The sequence below is a fragment of the Pleurodeles waltl genome, chromosome 5 (assembly GCF_031143425.1).
Source record: "Pleurodeles waltl isolate 20211129_DDA chromosome 5, aPleWal1.hap1.20221129, whole genome shotgun sequence".
NCBI lineage: Eukaryota > Metazoa > Chordata > Amphibia > Caudata > Salamandridae > Pleurodeles > Pleurodeles waltl.
In genome coordinates, this window is record NC_090444.1 from 1369261922 (window position 1) to 1369285176 (window position 23255).

A 23255-nucleotide genomic window follows, 5' to 3' on the forward strand; every position below is an offset into this window, starting at 1 on the left:
CAGGAAGGCGTTGTCAGGACATAGAGCCAATAAACGGCAGACCCACATCCATTTTCAGCACCAGGAGGTTGCATAAATAGCAACCACGCCCTACTTCGGGCCAGGAAACCTTCTGATGGTCTCTTTGGCTAAAAGGGTAGTTCCCTACCAGGCAATCTGCAACACAAGCCAGTCCAAGGAAACTTTCTGCCATTCCAGGACGAAGTGCTGAATAAGCCCTCCTATTAGATGTCAGTGCTCCTACAATGTGACTAGGCTGTGGGGGCTTCTTGCTTACCGCTAGTTCTGTGGAAGTCACTTTCCCAGCCAAGACAAGTGTGCAAAAGGGGTCGACTTTAGAGATACAGTTGGTATTGAAAACTTCAGGATCCTCTGCTGTAGCCATGGAATAGGCAAAGGGAATGCAGGCGGAGATCAACATGTAATCCCAGGGAGCAAGATGGGACTCTGCTATCTCTAAATCACTCCAGCACAGCATCGACCTTCTCAAAAAAACAAGTGCAAGCCATTGAAAGGCTGGTTATTAAGGTTGGCCTGGAAATCACCCCAAAAAGTTTGTTTGCCTTTGCCAAGCGTGGTGCTTAGGAGCCACTGTGGAGGTCATAGCCATGTCAAAAGAGTCTGTGGCGTCTAAGCAAATTCAGATAGTAAACTTGGATGCATACCTGCCCACCATCATTGCCTAAGTAAGGATTACTATAGCTTCCTCAGGATCAAGTATGCTACTGAATACCTCAGAGGCATGCTGAATTAACAAAGCACAATGCCAACCTTGTGACAGTAAAGATTTTCTTCCCAAACAATTCTAGATGCTTGGACTCCCTATTCTATTAGAAGGGGTGGTGAGTAAGGAACTAGGACTCACTGTCGCCATGGATGCTAACACCCACAAACTCTCAGGGCTGGGAGCAGGGTGAGGAATGTAGGGTCCCTATGGTCAGGTCAATAGCAGTAGGCTATCTAGCGGTTCACTGATACCCCTGAACATGGTTTCTCTGAGACTCCCAGGAGGACATCCATGAAGTTTCATTAAATGGACTTAAATACTTCTGCACTGGAGGGCCCTAGCTGAAAGACCTCTGTTAAGACAGTCTTGCCTACCACTGGGAGGACCTGAAAGTCAAGGACCTCAGTTGCCCTTCTCACCACCATTGAAAATAATGCACCTTCTTTGGTGGCCAAACTGGGTGGAGCGACTCGAGACGATCCAGAGGGAGTCAGCTGGCATGTGGGAAGGACCAACTGATGGCAATCCAGGTGGAAAACCTCTTGGCTCTGTGAAGCCAGCAGGAGCGCCAGAGGGAGTCAGCTGGCAGAAAATACGGGCCACGGCCACACAGAATTCTTGAATTTAGGCTGCTCTTGCCCTGCATCCTGGGAGCTTGTGGTGGCAGAGAGGAGAAGGTCGGCACCAGCTCTGCAGGTGGAGTCGGGAAGTTTGGTATAGATGGACGAGAAAAGCCCAGCACATCTTCTGGGGACTTGGAAGGATGCAGTGAAATCGAGTGATGCTTCTACTTCTTTTTCTGAGACTTACCAGATGATGACTTAGATTTGGAGGAGGAACGCTGCTGGAACGGCTTTTGGAGCGTCAAGATCTAGACAGCTCCCGGGAGCAGGACAGACGCGCAGTTGTGCACTTCCGCGCCAGCGTAAGATTGCCCTATTACCCAAAAATCCTGGAACTTTCAGTCACAGAAATGTAAGGAAATCGAAGATGTACTGGAGGGTCTTTCACCCTTTTTATGCATAGAATCATCATAAAGGTATTCCTTGTATACCTGTGAAGTTGGAGCTCCAGCATTGATATCTTCAATAAAATCAGCTGCAATTTATTACTCTCCCCGTAACATTAAATGGGTAACTATTATATCAATTAAAAGAAGCAGCACAACAGGACTCCTTTATAACATCAGTTGAGTTTTCTTTTACATATAACTTCTATCACTTGAGTGGCACCACCCAGAAACACCTCACATCCTCAGATTTTGTAGCACTTAAAGCCAAGAGTGAAAAACTCAGCCAGAAAGCCAGGAAGGATGCCTCGCTTTAACAAATACTGGATAATGAAAAGTTATTTCCTTGTACCCCTATGTCGTCATGGCTAGACTCTCTAAATACATAAAAGGTAGAATATTTATGCTCATGTGAGACACTTTTTTGCAAAGGAAAATAATGAATTCAAAGCCACCAAATAAAGAAAAGACAATATTTATTGACTTTTTTCTTCCAATTATCTGAAAAAACAAACAAAACTCCAACTCTGGCTGAAAACATGACTTGGAAACAGTATACTAACAAATAATGAAGCGTGAAAATGTGTCCTAATGTAAAACACTGCAAAGTGCAAATTGGCTTTGCTTTAAGAACTGTGGGAGACCACACTATACCAACATAATCCTTGAGATGTCAGGCCGTTTGTTATTTGGAGCAAAAGCAAGCATTATGTATAGAGATGGGTTCTTAATAAATCTGAGATAGTACCCCTGGTTAAATACATGGAGTACACAAGTAAGTGACAGAAATTGGTCATATACAAGTTGTTTTCAGTGGTGAACTGAATCTAACTTTAGTCCAGGTGGTATATCGATCTCGGCTGCCAACGTGGATAGATGACTGCTCCAGGACTTAAAGTTGAAAAATTACCCTAGTGATCCATGGAAGCTTTTTCATGCCCTAGAACAAGATTATACCATCTTGTCCTGCATGCATGGTACAAAATCCAGAAAGGACTACTTCCTAGCTCATGTGGTGTTCTCCCCGAAATCTTTAACAGTAGTCCGCTTTTTATCTGACCACACCCCAATCAATCTACAGCTGGACTTAGGTCTTTCGGTCCTAAAAGACAGAACTTTGAGCATAAACTACCTAAAGAAAAGAAAAACCTTGTGCTCTACCTTCAGAATTACCTAGATCTCAATACAGATACCGTTTTCTTTTTTGCAAACTCTTTTGCAGCAGGAAAATCTGGTATGCTGGGTCTCTTTAAAAAGGACGCTACCACGGCTCTGAAAAATCACTTGAAGGAAGGCCTCAAAAAGTTCTATCATTCTGAGCCCATAGCTGAGAATTTACAAACGGTAACGAGGAGGCTGAGAAAATCTAACATCGAGTTAAAGAATGGTATTATTGAGCAAAGACAAAAAGCCAGCTGCCTCATTGCACTGCAAATGAAATGAAGAGGCCAAGTCAGCAATATGACAACCTGACTATTTACCTCCAGGATCATCAAAGCATTTCCCCCACTTTCACACTGGAAGACCAGGCAGAAAATACTGCCTAATTTTTTTCATGAATAGCATCCCGATCCCACAACTTCCACAGGACATACAGACAGAACGAGATATGGAAATCTCAGATTACAAAATCGCAAATGTGATTAAACTGATGTCCACTACAAAGGCTCCCAGAGAAGACTGCTTTCAAGTGTGGTACTACAAGATCACAACCAAATTCTTTGGTGCAGGAAATGTGCAGAGAAGCCTTGCAATTGAAAGGTCTTCACAAACTATTAAAAAAAGCTTACACTTCTCAGATCCCCAAACTGGGAAGGGAGCCATTATACTGCTGCAATTACCGGCAGATGTCCCTGATCAACTGCAATGTCAAAATGTCAGCCAAGGTCCTGGCTCGAGACTATCAAAAGTTACACCGTATTAGTATACAAATCACAAGTAGGGTTTTCTGACAGGCATTTCTTCCCGTAATCAAATGCAAACTACTGCACTTGCTGTGGCACAACCAACATCATGATGACGAAAAGGTAGCCCTTTCTCTGAATGCCAAAAAGCAATTTGATGGAGTGAAATGGGGATACCTATTTCTCACAATGGTCGGAAAGGGGCTCAGTCCAACTTTTATAAATATGACAAAATGGCTCTACAGCTCACCTACAGCAGTGGTTAACTGCAATGGTTTCCTTTCAGATAACACTGCCAATTGATACAGCACAAGACAGGCAGTTCTCTGTCACCCTACTTTTTTTACTAGCATTAGAACCACTGGCAATCACCGCACATCACCAATAGTATAAAAGGAATTGACACCTGAGCGGATCAGCTTCAGATAATGATGATATCTTACTCACCTTGGCCTATCCAGAACAATCACTCCCAGCAATAATGCATATCATTTCAACCTTTCCACTATTCCCTGGTTATAAAATAAACAGGACCAAAACCAAAGCCCTGGACATGTCATTTCATACCATAGCACACTCGACCAGCATTTGTCCTTTTTGATGGTAGACCAACAAAATGAAATGCGTGGCGATACTGATCAGCAATAACTTTCATGTGATGATTACAGATAAACTGACATATAGCTCTGGGCTGCCAGACATACAAAACAGGATGAAGGACTGCTCCAGGACTTAATGAACAAGTTACTTACCTTCTGTAAACCCATATCTGGTAGAGTCTATATCTAGCTGCACATTTCTTACCTTTGAATTCTTCCCAGGCGTCATACTGGATCCGGAAGATTTTTCATGAGCAGTACCCCCGGCGCCACTAGGTGGAACTGATCGGCTCCATGTCTGTTGTCAGCATATTCTTCGCTGGAAATAACATCACGTTCAAATACAGACTCCACGCCATCGTCAGTTTCTTTTCATGACTTTCCACGTCAGAAGTGCAACGTCATGAAGAACACTTACCACAAATTAAGATCCTACTAGGGTATAATGAATGAGGATGGAGAGAAGAGATGGTAAAGCCCTTTAAAGAACCTTTGAAGAAGACTTGGACAAGGAATGCTGATTAGGCAAGAGCAAGAAAGCAGAACTGGCAGATAAATATCCCTTAGCAGTGCCCCAAATCAGAGCGTTTCTTAGCAGGGGAAAGAATGAACAGTAGGACCTCAGAAAGGGGGATCAACAGACTTATCTGTGCACCACGTCACAAATCTCTTCCAGTGACAGGTGTATGCCGTTTTGGTGGAGAGACGCCTGGCTGCCAAGATGACGTTACAGAATTCAGGAGGAAGGTCAAAAGCTGTAAACTGACGCCGCTCAATCTCCACACAAGAAGGCAGATAATGGACAGGAACCTTCCCCTGCTGCTGTGACAGAAGATCCTCTCAAAGGGGCAGTCTGATCAGGGGTTCGATGAACACGGTCAGCAGCTCAGGATACCAGACTGTCCGTGCCCAGTCCGGAGCCACAGGGATTACTTGGGCCCAGTCGTTCATGAACTTCTTGAAAACTCTGGGCAGGAGTGGTGTGGGTGGAAAGGTGCACAGGAGGCCTCATTTCCACTCCAGATTAAAAGAATCTCTGAGCAATTACTGCCATGGAAACTCCAGTGTGCGAAACCGCTGACGTGTGTTCCCAGCAGAAGAGAACAGATCGAACCAAGGCTCTCCCCACTATCAAAAGAGACTTTACGCAACCTCCAGATTGAGATCCATTTGTATTCTGCTAGACTTTTCGATTAAGTTCTTCTGCTCTGACGTTCATAGAGCTAGCCAGATGTTGAACCACCAGGGATATGCCCCGTTGTACCTGCCATGTCGAGAGGCACAGAGCTTCCTCACAAAGGGTCCTCAAACCCCACCCTGCTTGCTGCAGTACCACATAGCAGCGGTGTGGTCCATGAACAGCTGCAAATCTTTCCCTTGATAGGGAGAAGAAAGGCTTTCAATGCCAGCAGGAGCGCATAGAGCTCCAGCATGTTGATATGGAGCCAAGCTTCACTGGAGACCTGATCTCCACCTCTCCCAGTGACTGCACCATCCCAGGAGTAACTCATCTGTCACTACTGTAAGATCTGTTTGGGGAAGGGAGAGGGATCTACCTCTGGCCCAATCACAGCTCATTAACCACTGCAGATCTTTCACAGTTTCTTCCGATATCTGCACCATGTCGGAGAGATTCCCCTGATGCTGTGCCCACTGGAACTTCAGGTCCCATTGCAGAGCCCGCATATGCCATCTGGCATGGGTCAACAGCAGGATGCAAGAGGCCATGAGGCCCAGCAGCCTCAGAGTCAGTCTCACCAAAATCCAGGACAGAGGATGAAACATCAGTATCATAGCCTGGCTATCCTCGACTTGCCGCTCGGAAGGATAAGCTTGAAACTGCACAGGGAGCAGGGAGTCAGGTGTGACTTTGGGCCATTCATAGTAGTCTTGAGGTGGGAGACCACAGCCCGGAGTGAGCGCGCCTCCAACAGCCAATCATTGAGGAAGGGGAAGACTGATACCCCTGGTCTCAGAAAATGAGCTGCAACCACCGTCATCACCTTTCTGAACACCCATGGGGCACTGGTAAGACCAAAGGAGAGTATAGTGAACAGGAAGTGCTTATTGCCTACCGCAAATCACAAGTAACATCTGTGGGCAGGAAGGACGGCGCTCTGAAAATAAGCATCCTTCAAGACCAACACTACCATCCGGTCCCCTAGGTGTGGGACGCTGGCTCTGTATATACTAGAACAAAGTAAGGTACAGTGTGCACAGTTCAGTGGATCCCCAAAGGCTTTACAGAGGCTAACGTAGATAATACTAATGCTCTCATTTGTGGTAGTGTGGTCGAGCAGTTAGGCTTATCAGAGCGTAGAGCTAAGCATTTGTTGTACACCCAGTCAAGAAATGAGGCACACTCTCAATGACCAACTCCAGACCAATGTTTTATGTGTCAAAAATGTATTTTGCTACTTTATTTCTAGAACCAAAAGGATCTTTGTGGAAGGTAAGTACAGTTTCAAGAATGTATCACTTTCTAGTATCAAATGTGTTTAGAATTCACAAGTAAAACAGTTTACAGGTAAGCAATGCTTTTCAGTTTCAAAAGTGGACACAGTGCAATTTCTCACAGAAAGCAATGCAATCCTAGGCGAGGAGCAATACAATTTGCAGATAAGTACTCAACTTATGATTCCAGTTTTCAGTGGTTAAGGTGTCCACTGAGCAAAGTTTAGGAAGACACCAAAGGTGCACCACCAGCAAAACAGGGCCAGCTGGGTGCAGAGGTCAAAGTTGGTGTTGGGGGCCCAATGGAATCCTATGGAGGCAGGGGGTGCTCAGAAAGAAACAGCTTGCAACTAAGCCACAAATTCAGGGCACGGACCTGGGGGGTTTAGATCAGCACTGGGGGCCAAAGGTCAGCACCAAACACACCCTTAGCAGCACAGGGGAAGCCTGGTGCAGGGTGCAAACAAGGTGTTCAGCGCCCAATGCTTTTCAAAGAGGGAACCTCGGGGGTCACAAGGGCTAAGGGCTGCAGCATATATTGTGCCACCTTATGGTGCCATGCCCACAAACCACTGCCTGTAGCATAGGTAAGTCACCCCTTTAGCAGGCCTTACAGCCCTAAGGCAGGATGCACTATACCACAGGTAAGGGCATAGCTGCATGAGCAATATGCCCCTACAGTGTAAATCCATTCTTAGACATTGTAAGTGCAGTGTGGCCCTATTAAGTACATAGGTTGGGAGTTTGTCATCACAAACTCCACAGCTCCATGATGGTTACACTGAAGTCTGAGGAGTTTGGTATCAAACTTCTCAGCACAATAAACCCACACTGATGCCAGTGTTGGATTTAGTGCAAAATGCTCACAAAGAGCAACTTAGAGATGCCCCCTGTATTTTACCCAACCCTCTAGTGTAGAGCTGACTGGGCTGTGGCAGCCTGCCACTAGCAGACAAGCTTCTGACCCCCATGGGGTAAGAGCCTGTGTGCTCTCTGAGGACAGGAGCCAAGCCTGCTCTGGGTGAAAGAACTTCAAACCTCACTATGCAGGAACTTTAACACTTGGCTGTGAGGCTCAAAGGCTCAGGCCTCCTGTTACAATGCCCCAGGGCACTCTAGGTAGTGGAGATGCCCCCCCCAACCCCTGGACAAAGCTGCAATTTTGGCCGCAAGTTTGACACGAAACTTAGGAAAAACAAGGAGTGACCACTTCAGCTGGGACCACCCCTAAGGTGTCCAAAGCTGAAGTGAACCCCTCCCTGAAGTATACTCTATCGTAGTTTGGAGGACAAGGACCAATAGGCTTAGGCTTGTGTCCCCCACCCCAAATGGAGTGGACACAGGAAGGGTGTAGCCACCCTCAAGGACAGTAGCCATTGGCTACTGCCCTCTGACCCCTGCAATGCCCCGAAATACAGGATTTAAGGGCTTCCCTGAACCCAGCTCACAAGATTCCTGGCGACCTCACAAGAAGGAAGAAAGAAGGACTGCAAAGCTGAAACCCCAGCAGAGAAGACTGAAGACACAAACTGACTTTGCCCCAGCCTTACCAGACTGTTTCCAGCTTCAAAAGTCCTGCAAGAAGAAAGCAACGCATCCTGCAGGACCAGTGACCCCTGAAAAGCCCCCAGATGACTGCCTGCATCACAGAGGACCAAGCACTCGTGTGAACAGCAGCCTTGTCCAAGAAGAAACTCCATCTAAAGACTTAATTGCCTCCCCAGATTTCAGAGTCCTGTCCACTCGCCACCAGACGCCCACGGCCCAGGTGGCCCAACCAGCTAGAGCTGGTCCCCAGGAGATTCTGAGCAAGTGCCCACCCTGGGATGACCCCTCCTGTCCAACATGCCGCCGCCTGCAGCCTGAAACCGGAGGACACCCCTGACCGCGACAGAACTGGACAAAGATACCCATCGCCAAAAGGTTCTCTGCACCCACAGCCCCATGGCCTTGGGGAACCAAACTCTGGTGCAGCAACGTCCAGCAGGCAGCCCTCCTCCTTGTCCAGCCCGTGGTTTTCTGGAACCGACCCCCTGGACCACACCTGCAGCATCTACGTGACCCCTGGAGTCCCCCTATAAGAAAGCATTGGGAGCCCGACGCTGTGTTTGCACCCTGCATCCAACCGCCCCTGTGCCACTGAGGGTCTGTCTTTGGTGGTGACCTGTAGCACCCCCCCAGATGCTCCTCTAAACTCCCTAGGTCTGCCCTCCGAAGACATGGGTACTTATCTGCAAGCAGGGCTGATTCCAAGTGCACCCAGCCTCCATAGGAGCCCACATGAAAATTGCCTCATCTTTGACCTCTGCACCTGGCCGGCCCCTTGTTGCTGGTAGTGGGTGTTTGGGGTTACTTTGATCCCCAACCTGTGGACTTCTTAACCCCCTCCTCAGCCCCCCCAGAGACTGGAACGATAAGTCTTGTACTTACCTCAAAATTGTACTAACTCTTCTTCCCCCCAGGAACTGTTTCTGAAAATTGCACTGAGTGACAACTTTAAAAACAGATTATTGCCATTTATTCAAAAACTGTATAAGTTGCCAATTCTCCAATTCTAACCAAAGTGGTATTGATACACATTTTGAATACTTATTTGGGGTTGGGCAGCAGCGCAGGCATCTCCATTAGCTGGAGCGCCATGGGGCTGTAGAACAGGAGGCAGGAGCCTTTGAGGCCCACGTCAAGTGTTGCAGCTCCTGCAGTGGGGAGGTGTGAAGCACCTCCACCCTAGAGCAGGCATTGCTCCTGACCCCAGAGAGCACAAAGGCTCTCACCCCATGGGGTCACAAACTTGTCCGTTAGTGGCAGGCTGGCACAGACCAGTCAGCCCTACACTAAAGGGCCCTCTATTTGCATATTTTCAATAAATCCCATACTGGCATTAATGCAGGTTTATTGAGGTGAGACGTTTGATACCAAACTTCCCAGTATTCAGTGTAGCCATCACAGAGCTGGAGTTCATAATAACAAACTCCCCCCCCCCCCCATTGCCCCCCCCCCCCCCCACAAACTTCACACGCAATCTTGGCGTTATCCTGGACTCATTGCTCACCATGACCCACCAAGTCAACTCAGACACATCCTCTTGCTTTCACCAATAGACTGACCACCTTCAGGGTCACTACACTCTTCTTGTGACCACTTCTGCTAAGAAGTGGGCATAACCCTAACCCTAGTGGCCTAATTCCTTCCAAACAAGATGGAGGAATTTAAAAAGTAGTGTCCACTTTAGGGGTTGGATTGGAATGAAGTGGGCACTCCTCCTAATTTAACTAATTTTCCAGTCTGTGCTGCTGGCAAACGTGGGGTCGAACAGTTAGGCTTATCAGAGGGTAGTGTTAAGCATTGTTTGTACACACAAGCAATAAATGAGAACACACACTCAATGACTTAACTTCAGGCCAATAGGTTTTTATATAGAAAAGTATTATTTTCTTAATTTATTTTAGAACCACAAGATTCAAATTGCAGGTAAGTACATTAAATGTAAGGTACTCTGCATAGGTATAGTTAGGACTTTGAACCAAAACAATAACGTACACAGTTTTTCATAAAATGGCAATAAGTTATTTTAAAAGTGGACACAGTTCAAAATTCAACAGTTCCTGGTGGAGGTAAGGACAAGATTGGTTAATGTTGTAAGTAAAGCACTTACAAGTTCAGTCTGTGGGGCATAGGTAGCCCACCGCTGGGGGTTCAAGTCAACCCCAAACACCCAGCACCAGCAACACAGGGCCAGTCAGATGCAGAGGTCAAATAGGAGCCCAAATAACATGGGCGCCTTTGGAGACAGAGGGTGCTCCGGTCTGCTGGCAGGTAAGAACCTGCATCCTCGGGGAGCAGACAGGGGGGGGGGTATTAGTAGAGCACAGGAGAGGATGTCCCAAGTAGGCTCACAAAACATACCCTCAGTGGCACAGGGGCAGCCGGGTGCAGTGGGCAAACAGGGCGCCCACTGTGGTATAGTGCACCCTGCATTAGTGCTCTAAAGCCTGCTGCAGGGATGACTTACCTATGCCACAGGCAGTGGGTTGTGGGCATGGCACTCTGAGGGGAGTGCCATGTCGACTGTCTTTTCTCCCCACTAGCACACACAAGCTGTGAGGCAGTGTGCTTGTTCTGAGTGAGGGGTCCCCAGGGTGGCATAATACATGCTGCAGCCTAGCCACAGGGCCCTTGATACCAGTGTTACCTTTTACAAGGGACTTATCTGTGTGCCAGGGCTGTGGCAACTGTGGAGACAAAGGTACAGTTTTAGGGAAAGAACACTGGTGCTGGGGCCTGGTTAGCAGGGTCCCAGCACACTTTCAATCAAAGCTGGCATCAACAAAAGGCAAAAAGTTAGGGGGTAACCATGCTAACAGTGGCATTTTCCTACAATTGGTTTGGGAGGGAAGTAAGTAACTCCTTAAACACTCCATTGAACTTAAAATGCCTCCTGGTCTGCACCGTTATCAACTTTCCTTTATCATGCCCACATACGAGATATTAATTAAAAAGGAAACCCTTAAAAAAAAATAGACCTTAATGTTTTCCAGTAAAGGGAGGGTCACGCAGTGCCCAGCCACCTCCCAAAGATGCTTAAACTGATTTAAGGGCGGTATAGCCGGATGAAAGATTCCCTCTCCCAACTGAGGTAGAAGTGACTGCTGCAGGTGATCTCTGTCCAATTTAACTATCACCAGCACTTAAAATTATTGGTTTCCTGTCCCTCAGACCGCTATACCACATCCTCCGACAAAAGCCACAGATTTTGATTTAGTGGGTCAGGTAGACAAACCACACTAACACTGTGGTCCTCATTCCTTGACAACGTCCCCGTACAAGCTGGCCATTTGTCAAAAAAGAGCAGGAATTCTGAATTAGAGCACTGGGAAAGTGAAACGCCAAAGAAAAAGTACACAAATACATCAGTATCCAAACATATCTTTAGATAAAGTAGAATTGCATTCAAGGATCAAGAAAAAATGAACTGACAATATCCTGGGAATGATAAGATAAAGTAGGTTTCTGAGGTCCTTAAAGGAGTACGGACAATCAAAATGATGTTGGGCACATTCTCCATCTATTTGTTTGGTAGGAAAATATGAAATAGTTTTTAATCTTGCCCATATTCTACCTTCCATGGATATCAGACAAAAACCCTTGCTGGGTTACCACCCGTATAAGCAATGTAAATAACAAATGTCACTATGAGGGATTTTAAGAACATCAGAGAGAATCACTGGGTGAAAAAACACCCTTTCATTTAATGTAAATAACAAATGCTACTATAATCTTATTTATGGTACTCAGAGGTAGAGGGAAAATGTTGAAGGTTTCCAGACTACCATGAGAACGAATTATGAAAACGGAAGTAGCGTGAGAAAATATTTCTTCTGTAGGTACATTGGTAAATATCAAAGGCAGAGAAACTCATTCCGAACCAATGCAACACTTCATAACAATTGATGAAAATTTCTAGAATTTAAATAGTGTAGCTCTTAATGGTGGGCGTTTAGAAGATTACTCAAAGATATGTAAGGCAAGGAAATAGAGTTATTTGAACACAAAAAATAAAAACTCAAATCTGTAAACCAAACATTAACCTACAAGAGCATATTTGCTTTTTGCTATTTAACATGTTTTGTCTTGTTTTCATCCCCTTTGAGGGTCTGTTTTGCCTCAGTGCAAGTAATTGTTGGTGAGGGAGTGTTCAGTGCGCGCAAATGTTTGGTTGTCGTGTTCATACGAGTCTACTAGGATGAATGACGTTTATAAAATTCATTGTTTGGTACTGAAATGAGGTAGGTATGTGATAATTATAAGTGTTTGACTGAAGTATGTTTACCATATGCCGTGTGTAAACAGAGATTGCATTCTTTTTTTAAATCTCAATAATTCTTAGAATATCCAGAGAAGAGTCCTTTAATGATCTGATGCAGTTAACATATTTCATTTGTGTGCCAACATTTATATATTTAATGATCAAATTGCATGCATTTATATGTTGATAATATGTAATTTCTTTCACTTTAAACAGTGAGATACATTTCAGTGCGGACAAAGAGCAGCAGAAGGCATCCATTAGTTTAACACAATGGAAAAAGCCATGCTCTCACCTTACTGGATCCACCAGTGCCGATTTGCCTCAATATAGTGTATATTCTTCCTTTAATGATAGTGCACTCATTTGTAATGTGAGGAGTAGTAACCTAAAAGTTAAAAAGGGATTCATTATTTGAAAATAATTTCACTCTATACCTAATTCAGTACAACATTACATCTTAAAGCAGAAAAAACATTTTTTTTTGCAATGTTTTAGGGTGAACATTTGTGCTGGGTTCAGGTGGCAAATATGATGTTTGTATTATGAGGACGGACACCCCAAACAAGTGAAAAAGCAAGCCTGGAAAAATCTGGACGCGTCTTTGGGATGTGCCCAGATAACCATTAACCAAAGTCATAAAGGTACTGGGGAGCTTTGGACTCCACCAGTAAATGTCAACTCAAACACCTCAAAGAACCAACAGGCCAGATAGAAGGTTCAAAATGCTGTAAATGATCTTTAGTTAATGCACAGTATGAAGCAATAAAATTCATCTTAACAACGTGGTGGTGCTCAGAATTACGAATGCCTGCGTTGTAAGCAAGGGTAGAGCGGTGGAAGAGTTGGTACAATTTTGCACTCTAAATACTTCCTTGAGATGAAATTTAAACATTTTCAGAATCTCAACATACGGTGGAGCTTGTTCTGCCTCTAGGTTCCCAAAGTCTAGATGGATTTGTTACCCTACATCTTGCATCTCATCTTCCAAAGACAAACTAGAGTGGGAGGCCATGTTTCTTAAAAAAGCACATAGTGTACCTAGATTTTGAATCTAGAGAAGGTTCTCTGATAAATACAGCTTTGAGTATGAAGCATAGGATCTTAAAGAAAATACATGTTTGCAGAGACTGGTGAAGAATCTCACAGAAGTAATAATGTGGCTAAACATATGATACAGGAACTATCCGCAAGTCAGGTTTTGGATCTTTTACAATTTTAAAAGTCTTGCCTGGGGTAAGCAGGTAAACTACTGCTATGAGATTTGCTTCATCTAGTTAATTCAATGCAGTTGCCACTGCAGAATAGTGACAGAACAATATTCAGGGTGTAAATGTCCTCTTTTCAATACTTTATTTTCCATGGGATTAAAAGGAGAAGTCTATTAAACAAAACTATGTTCTGCACTGGCTTAAGAATTGTCCCCTGGAATTCTGCAAGGGGTAGGGTGAAATAATGACTTTCACAATAAGGAGGAACATTTTGTGCCTCGATTGAAACAACTATAAGTTAACTTCACTCAGGATACATGTTTGAGGCAATTTGTTTCCTTTCTCAAACCTACTGCCCAGCCACTGCATTTGGCGTTAGTAGAGATCAATGTTCTGAGTCAATGGAAGCGTGTATCACTTCAAAAGAATTGGGACAGGGAGAAACATTTGTCACTACAAATGTGACAGTTATGCTTCCTTATTGGGTACTTCATACACAAATGTGTTGACTTTTAGTTAATGAAGTGGGCCTGATCCACTCTAGGACCGTGGTTGATAACTACATTCTTTAAGTCATTTGGGAAGTCTTCAGTCATTGGCAGAAAACAGATCTGAGATAAGAATCTGATTTGTTCTTGTCAATTGCTCTGGAGCTCTCATACTCAATATATCATAACAGTTTATAACTATTCTGAAGATCAATTACCAGTTATGAAACATGGTATAGATTTCAACATATTTCTGGGCTGCTAGGTTGTTTCCTTTTACTTGATGTCACTTGGAAATGCGATATTCAAGAATGGCCAAAAAAGATCAATGTATGTTTAGGGTAAGGAACATATCCATGGAGAGACAATGGGCAATTTATTTGCCTTCAGTAACGCCTTATCTGCTAGAGACAATATCTAGTTGTATATTCCTTACCTTAGAACTTCAACCAGTTGTCAGTCTGGATCTGGAGATTTTTGCCGAGCAGTACCCTGAGCGCCGTAGGTGGCATCTATCTGATCAGTCATTGGTACCAGATATAACGTCACAGGTCCTATAGAGGTGCCATCCCGGCATGCTAGCATCAGTTTCTTTTCACGACTTTCCACACCAGAAACGCAAAGCCATGAAGAACACTGATCACAGGTGCTTCAAAACTAGGGCCCTGAAAGGGATTCCCTGTCTCTAGAAACCAGTTCCGACAGCAGGGGAGGATGGGTGGGTAGGTAAGGAATCTGCAACTAGATATTGTGTTTACCAGATTGTAGGAAAGTAACATCTTTGACACAGTTACCCCTACTTTTTGCCTGGTGTGTTTAGACTCTAGTACATTGGGATCCTGCTAACCAGGACCCCAGTGTCTATGCTCACTCCTCTAAATGTGGTTGTTTGGAAAAAATGTTTAACACTTCACAATTGGCGCAATACTGGTGCACCCATGTAAGTCCCTGGTATATGATACTTAGTTATCCAGGGCACTGGTACACCAGGGATCTCCTATGCGCTGCAGCATGTATTATGCCACCGATGGGAGCCCATGCAAACTGTGTCAGCAGGCCTGCCATTGAAGTCTGCATGAAATGGTGGATGCACCTTTCACTTTAGATATAAGGGGAAAATAGATAAAGGGGAAAATAGATATAGGGGAAAAGAAGGGGATGTTGTCCAGCCGACTCGAATATCCAGGCAGTGCCTGTAGGCAATGCTCACCCGCTTGGAGGTGAGGTTCCTGCAGTATAGTGAAGGAAGAAGCCCATCTGAGGAGTTCAGGAGATCCTTGGAGTCCCCCATGAGCGGTCCCACGTTGGTCGCCGGATTGCAGGAGGGTCAGTGGCTCAGAGGACCACAATCAAGCCTTGGAAAATGCAAATAATAAACTGAGCCAGCCTCCTACACAGGTAAGGAGTTACCAAAGAAGTAACTTGTCCATCTGATAGAGACATCTAGTTGCAGATTCCTTACCTTAGAATATACTCAAGCAATACCATCCCCAGAGGTGGGTCTGCAAATTAGGATCATACCAGAAAGTTGTGCAGGATCGAAAGGGCAAAGTGCCCATCCCTACAGACCCGGCTGTCCAGGCAGTAGTGATTGGTGAACATGTGCAGAGATGCCCATGTTGCTGCCTGACAGATGTCAAGGACTGAAACTCTGTGTGCTAACACAGTGGTCACAGCTTTAGCTCTGGTAGAATGAGCATGCAAACCCTTAGGGGGTTGCTTCTTAGCCAGTGCACAGCACATTTTAATGCAGAGTACGACCCATCTCGAGATGCTGCTCTACTTCACTGCCCAACCTTTCTTCGCACCCACATAACCAACAAAGAGTTGATCATCCACCCTGAACTCTTTGGTACAATCAAGGTAAAATGTCAATGCTCTATTTGGGTCCAGGCGATGTCTCTCCTCTTCCTTAGAAGGATGCAGGGGTGCGTAAGAAGTAGACAAGGTGATGGATTGGCCTACATGGAAGGGTACAACCACTTTTAAACAGAAATAAGGCTCTAGTGCGAAGCACCACTTTGTCAGGATAGATGGCTAGGTAGAGTGGCTTAGATGACAATGCTTGCAGCTCACACTGACCCTGCGGGCAGATGTAATGGCCAGAAGGAAAGCTGTTTTTAAAGTGAGTAGCCTGAGAAGACAATTATGGAGAGGCTTGAAAGGAGCACGCAACAGAAATGTCAATACCAAATTCAAATCCCTTTGGGACATAATGAATGGAGATGGAGGAAACACATGAGTAATGCCTTTAAGGAACCTATGTACAATGAGAGACTTAAACAAGGAGGGTTGGTCAGGCAACCTCAAGAAAGCAGAAATAGCAGACAAATACAATTTGAGGATGCCCATAGCAAAGCCCTGCTGGGCCAGAGAAAAGGTAAACTGGACCTCAGAGAGAGGGGCAGAAATGGGGGTCACAAAATGTGTCTGCGCAATAAGCCACAATTTTGTTTAGGAATGCCTGGCTGTGAAGATTATGTTACAGACTTCGGGTGGAAGGTCGAAAGCTGTCAACTGTCACAACTTAATCACCACGCAAGAAGGTGGAGATTGGACAGGTTTGGGTGGAGAACCCACCTCTGCTACTGCAACAGAAGAGCCTCCCGAAGGGGAAGTATGATTGGAAGATAACTTGGTATACCAGACTCTTCATGCCCAGTCCAGAGGCATAAGGATTACTTGGCCCGATCGTTCTTTAACTTCTTGAGAACCCTAGTGGTATGGGCGGAAAGGTGTACAGGAGGCCAGACGAAAAGCGTCTTGCCGCCTTGGAACCTCCAACATGCAATACTGCTGACATTGCACATTCTCTGCAGAAGCGAACAGATCAAAGAAAGGCTCTCCTCACTGCTGATGGAGGCCTTGTGTCACCTCCAGATGGAGAGGTCATTTGGGATTGACTAAGCATTGTCAGCGGAGTACATCCGCTATGCCGTTCAGAGAGCTCACCAGATGTTGAACCACCAGGAAAACGCCACACCCAGAGACGCAGGGCCTCTTGACAAAGGGTCCATGACTCCACCCAGCCCTTTATGTTGCAGTACCACATGGCTGAGGTGTTGTCTGAACACCTGCACTACTTTCCCCTGAATAGAGACAAGAAATGCTTTCAATGCTAGTCTCATTGCATGGAGCCCCAACAGGTTGTAATGGAGTCTGGACTCTTCCGGAGACCAGACGCCTCCGATACCCACCTCTCCCAAATGGCCACCCCACCCCAGGAGTGAGACATCTGTCACTACTGTCAGATCTGGCTGGGGAAGGGCGAGGGATCTGCCTCTGACCCAATCCTGTTTTTGTTTTTATTTTTAACCACCAATACAGATCTTGTACAGTTCCCTCTGAGATCTGGACCATGTCTTAGAGACTCTCAAAATGCTGTACCCACTGGAACTTCAGGTCTCACTGCAGAGATCGCATATGCCATCTGGCATGTGTCACCAACAGAATGCAGGAGGCCATAAGGCCAAGCTTCCTCAGTCATTCTTACCGCAATCCAGGCTAGAGGCTGAAACATTATAATCAAAGCCTGAATATCCTGGACTCACGGCTCGGGAGGACAAGCTTGAAACTGCACTGTGTCCAGAACAGCTCCGATGAAAGATAGCATCTGAGAGGGAGTCAGGTGTGACTTCGACACGATTATAGTAAACCTCAGCAAATACCAAAGGTCTCCTGTAGTCCGGAGTTGGGAGACGACAGTCTGGGGTGAGCCCACCTTCCACTGAAAGTCGTAGAAATCGGGAAAGACTAAAACCCCTGATCTACGCAGATGAGCTGGGACCACCGTGACCACCTTGGTGAACACCGGAGGGGCGCTGATATGGCCAAAAGGGAGCATGGTGAACTGAAAGTGCTCATGGCCTACTGTGAACCACAAATGTTGTTTCTGGGCATGCAGGATGGGAATATGTTAATAAGCATCCTCCAAGTCCAACACTACCCTCCAGTATCCTGGGTTCAGGGCAGATAAAACCTAAGTCAGAGTGAGCATTTAAACTTCTTCTTGAGGAAGAGATTTAGGGACCAAAGGTCTTGGATAGGGGGGACACCCTTGTCCATTTTGGGCACCAGAAAGTTGAAGGAATAGCAACTACGACCTAGTTCTGGCACAGGAACCCTCTGTATGGCTCCCTTGACCAAGAGCCTTACTGTCCTCACAGGGATGTGCCTTGTAATCCTCCATCTTCCGACCATAGGATGGTGGTATGGACAGGGGGGGTAGTCTCGAAGGGAAGGAGTAGCCTCTTTGGACTATCTGCAAGACCACCTGTTTGATGAGATGGATTTCCTGTGAAAAGCCAGACGTCCTCAACCAGGCGCACTGCTTCAATGTGCTGTTGATGCAACTGCTGTGACCAGTGAGTCGATCATGTCCAGGTCACATATGTCTCTCTCATCAGTAAATGCTTGCAAAAATACAGCCCGGCCTCCTCCGGGACATGTGGCAGCACTTGTGAAACTGTGTCCCATAGAGCAGTGGTTCCCAACCTGTGGTCCGGGGACCCCTGGGGGTCCACAAAGCCTCCTCAGGGGGTCCGCGGCTCCTTAGAAAATGTATTTACAAATCAGGTTCCCAACTTTCAGTAGTGATTTATTGGGAGGCCCCCAGATTCCAATTATTTTTCAGTGGGGGTCCTGGCGTTCCAGTACCGATAAAGAGGGGGCCCACAGAGGTCAAAAGGTTGGGTACCACTGCCATAGCGTGTGAGAATTACGGCCCAAAAGACATGCGGTGTTCACGGGCAACAATGCCAGACATGAGGAAGAAAACAGCTTCCCAAGTGTGTCCAGCCTCTTAGATTCCCTATCAGCGGGTGCAGAATGGAACACGCCCTGGGTGGTGGAGGGTTGGACGACCAAGCTCCAAGGGGCGGGATATTGCGTAAGGAAACTTGAGTAGCCAGGAGAAGGGCAAAAGTAATCTTCACAGGAGCCCCTGTGCAGGGCTTGGACCAGGTACCCAGGAGGACATTTGTAAGGGCTTCCTTGAAGGGGAGCAGGGGTCCGGAAGACGAAGCTCCAGGTAGAAGCAACTCACTCAAGGCAACTCAAGGTCGAGGACCTGTGCTGCTCTTCGCACCACCATAGAATAGGAAGCTCCCTCTGTAGACACAGAAGGAGGAGAAAGCATGCCAGAATAGGAAACTCCCTCTGTAGCCACAGAAGGGGGAGAAAGCATGCCAGTGTCTGGCTTCATTCAAGTCCATATCCCAGTCCATAGGGTCTTGGAACGGGTATTCCAAAGGGTCAAGCGACCTCTCTATTCCTCACCATAACCTAGAACATAGTAAAGGGGCTCAGGATCCGACATAGGAGGCACAGCTCCTGTTGGCGCCAGAGTAGGTGTTGTATGACGCCCACTCAGCTCCATGTCCGAATCGGCAAGGAGGATGGAGGCGCGCCAGGAGCAGACACATCAGTGAAAGTCGAGGTGGTACGAATGACGCTGGTCCGGATGCAGGAATGGATCCATGGGTGCCCCTCGGAGCTGAGGCTGTAGCCACTGGCACGGAACCCGAAGGGGCCCCTTCTCACTCAGAGGGGCCCAAAGGCGGGTCAGTGGTTTTGGACTGCTTAAAAATGAGCCAGATGGCCTCATAGAACTCCGTAAGTTGGGCAGGGGTCCCTCTGGCTCCAAGAAAAATGGGGAGCCAAAGAAGGCTCAGACTCAGGCTCTGCAAAGGGAGGCCTAGGTAGACAAATCTACCATTATCTCATCGCCTGACGGACGATGTGAAGTTGAAGAACGTTTCACTTTCTTAGATGACTTTTTATGCCTCGACTTAAACGATCATCCCGAGGACTTGGAGTGGGATGACTGAGAGGGAACTCTGCAACCGATCCATGGATCTTCCTCTTGACCGAGACCAGGACTTATGCAGAGTCAAGCATCGGGCTGCCATCTGATTTAGGGACTGCTCCCTCAAATCCATCATAATCAGGGCTCGGCACACGGAGCAGGACTTGGGGTCATGGTCACGCTCCAGACACCAAAGCCACACAAGATGCGTATCAGTAACAGACATAGCCTGATGACAGAACATGCAGGGCTTGAACCCCATCGCCTACAAAGGCATACCTTGAGGCAATAGGAGCAGATTTAATCAAAACGCTTTGAAAAAAGTCAAAAAAGAAAAGTAAAAAAATTACTGAGGTGTAGCTCTTTTTTCGGATCAGTGCTTAGCTGACGAAGAAACCAAAGAACTGACATCAGTGTGCCGGGATTGCACCTAATAGGACCCTCAACGACTTATCCGGCAGGGACGATGCTGGCAACAGACGCAGAGCCGATAGACACATGCAGGGGTACTCCTTGAGAAAAATCTCTGGATCTAGACAGATGCCTGGAGGAAATTCTAAGGTAAGGAATTGCAACTAGATGTCTATTGTGGTGAATCTATTTGTTTCCCCTTGGGGTACAGGGGTCAGATTAGCCTTTGGCTTGCAGGCCTGTACCCCCATCACCTAGTGACCTTTTACCTATTTAGCTTGCTCTGTTTTATTTCACTTATTTTATTTCTTTTAGCTTTTACCATGTGCTTAAATTTTATAAGAAATGTTTTGATTTTCATTATCAGTGCCATTCTGAGAAGACGTCATTATTGGTATCACTATTAGTGATACACGTAGGTATTGTCATCATGTCCCTTTACCACTTACGTGTGATAGGAAATCATGCGCACTTGTTAGGGATTGTTTATGCAATTGCCGACAACAAGTCTGTCACATTCTCAGTTGTTAAGGAACATACCTGCGCCAGGAATCCCACATGATCTGTATGAATACACCTCACATGGATAAGGTCATTAGAAGGGCTCCTTCCAGATGCCATCTATGCTGCAGGTCACCTAGCTGCAGAACTCCGCCTTTGTGTCATCACGGAGTCTGACCTACAGACCTCATTCCAAGGCAACAAGGGTTGGGGGTGCTTCTCGTGGACACTGTACTGGCAGATTACGTTGATCATACCAAGCTCTCTTTAGGATAGAGGTTAGGTTTCCGTGGTTAGGAATTTTACATCTCATGTTAATTCTAAGATCGTCTGGGTTTTTATATTCACAACTCATGTTCACAATTCTGCTTATTCCTCTTCATTATCCTAATCATTGCAGCACATGCATTTTTATCATAGATTGCAGTCTTTTCAATAAATATATTGAAAACTCTCCTGCTTCTCCTTCATTTCCTTTGTCTGTAAGATAGTTGTTGCTAACAAGAAAAAAGGTTAACTTCTGTTCCACCACGATTGCCCTGAGAGGTCTAATCTAGTGTCCATGCGTAAGGCTGCCTGAAATCACCTTTGCATTCTGAGTTTTGGTGAGGGGCTGATTGCGAGACAGGAGGGTTGGGCCGACAGTTGCAACTTGCTGTAGGAGTGACTCAGTTGCCTACAAACAGAACTGCTGTCACCCAGCAGTCTCGCTAGGGAGCATGAGTCCAACTATGACACTATCAAATCACTAAATTAAGCCTGAAGTCTAAGTCAAAGCTCTAGATAAAGTGTAGCGCAATGAAAAACACCCATTGCAGATTATTGAATATCCCTGGCAAAACTGCCCTGAACTTCAGGATCCGTAAGATTACATTCAAAATGTGGTCCAGTGGTTCTACAGAAAGACGTGTAGTGAAGTGTCACTTTTGACATGGCCACTGTAAGAAAGTAACCTCTTTTGGGCATGGATAGCCCCACTTTTTGCCTGCTGTCAGCGTGTTTTGACTGTGCTCACTGGGATCCTGCTAACCAGGACCCCAGTGACTGTGCTCTCTCCCTCTAACTTTGATTGCTTAGGACGCAGCACACCCAACAATTGGCATACTGGTGCCCCCATGTAAGTCCCTAGCATATGGTACTTGGATACCCAGAACATTGGGGCACCAGCGTTTCCCCATGGGCTGCAGCACGTATTGGGCCACCCATGGGAGCCCATGAAAAATGCATCGGCAGCCCTGCCATTGCAGCCTGCATGTACCCTTTTACTACAGGTCACTGCACCAGCTCATTAGAAGTCACTCCTATATTAGGCCCTCCTAGCCCAGAGGGCAGGGTGCAGATATCTATGTGTGAGGGCACCCCTGCATGAGCACAGGTGCCCCTATGAATTCCAGCTCCACATCACTTGACTTACTAAGCGCGGGGAAGCCATTTTACCAGTGTACGGGACACAGGACACCTGTGTCCAGCTACCTACTGGTAACTCTGAACCTGGGCATGTTTGGTATCAAACATGTCAGTATCATACCCCAATACTGCTGCCAGTATTGGTTGTAGGATTCCATGCACTCTGGGGGCTTCTTAGAGGACCCCAAGCATTGCTCCTACCAATCTTCTGGGGTTTTCTGGGCAGCCCACGCTGCTGCCACCCCACAGACAGGGTTATGCCCTCCTACTGGTTGACCAGCTCAAGCATGGGAAGGCAGAACAAAGGATTTCCTGTGGGAGAGGGTGGCAACACCCTATACCTTGGAAATAGGTGTTACACGGCTTAGGAGGGGGAAGCCTCCCCAAGCCACCAGTATGCTTTGAAGGGCACATTTGGTGCCCTCCTTACATAAACCGGTTTGCAACAGTCCTGGGATCCCTGGCCCCTGATCCTCCAGGTGGCCATTTGATTCTGCCATCTTGATTCTGAGGTGGGAAGAGGCCCCTGGGAGCATTTGAGTGGCCAGGTCAGGCAGGTGACGTCACAGCCCCGACCTGGTAAGTGGTCACCCTCCTAGGTGACCAATCACCCCGTCCTGGGCTATTTAAGGTCTCCCTCTCGGATGGTTCACCATCTTCCCAGCTTTCAGGAACAGGCAGACTTGAATCAGAAAACCACATTTTTCAACACAATTTTGGCATTTTACTGGGACATACCCCATTTTTATTATTTTTTGTGTTTTAGCCTCCTTCCAGTTAGTGACAGAAATGGGTGTGAAACCAATGTTGGATCCCAGAAAGCTAAACATTTCTGAAAAGTAGACAGACTTCTGAATTCAGTAAGGGGTCATTTGTGTAGATCCTACAAGTGTTTCCTACAGAACATAACAGCTGAAATAAAAAGATATTGA

General features: G+C 46.3%; 1 protein-coding gene across 1 annotated transcript in view; it reads right to left on the reverse strand.

Moving 5' to 3' along the window:
• Positions 1 to 23255, reverse strand: part of TTK (TTK protein kinase) — a 338680-nt gene that overhangs the window by 146478 nt on the left and 168947 nt on the right. Inside the window, exon 14 of the mRNA XM_069235624.1 lies at positions 12795 to 12887. Coding sequence (XP_069091725.1) covers positions 12795 to 12887 — 93 coding nt within the window. The remainder of the gene's footprint in view (positions 1 to 12794; positions 12888 to 23255) is intronic.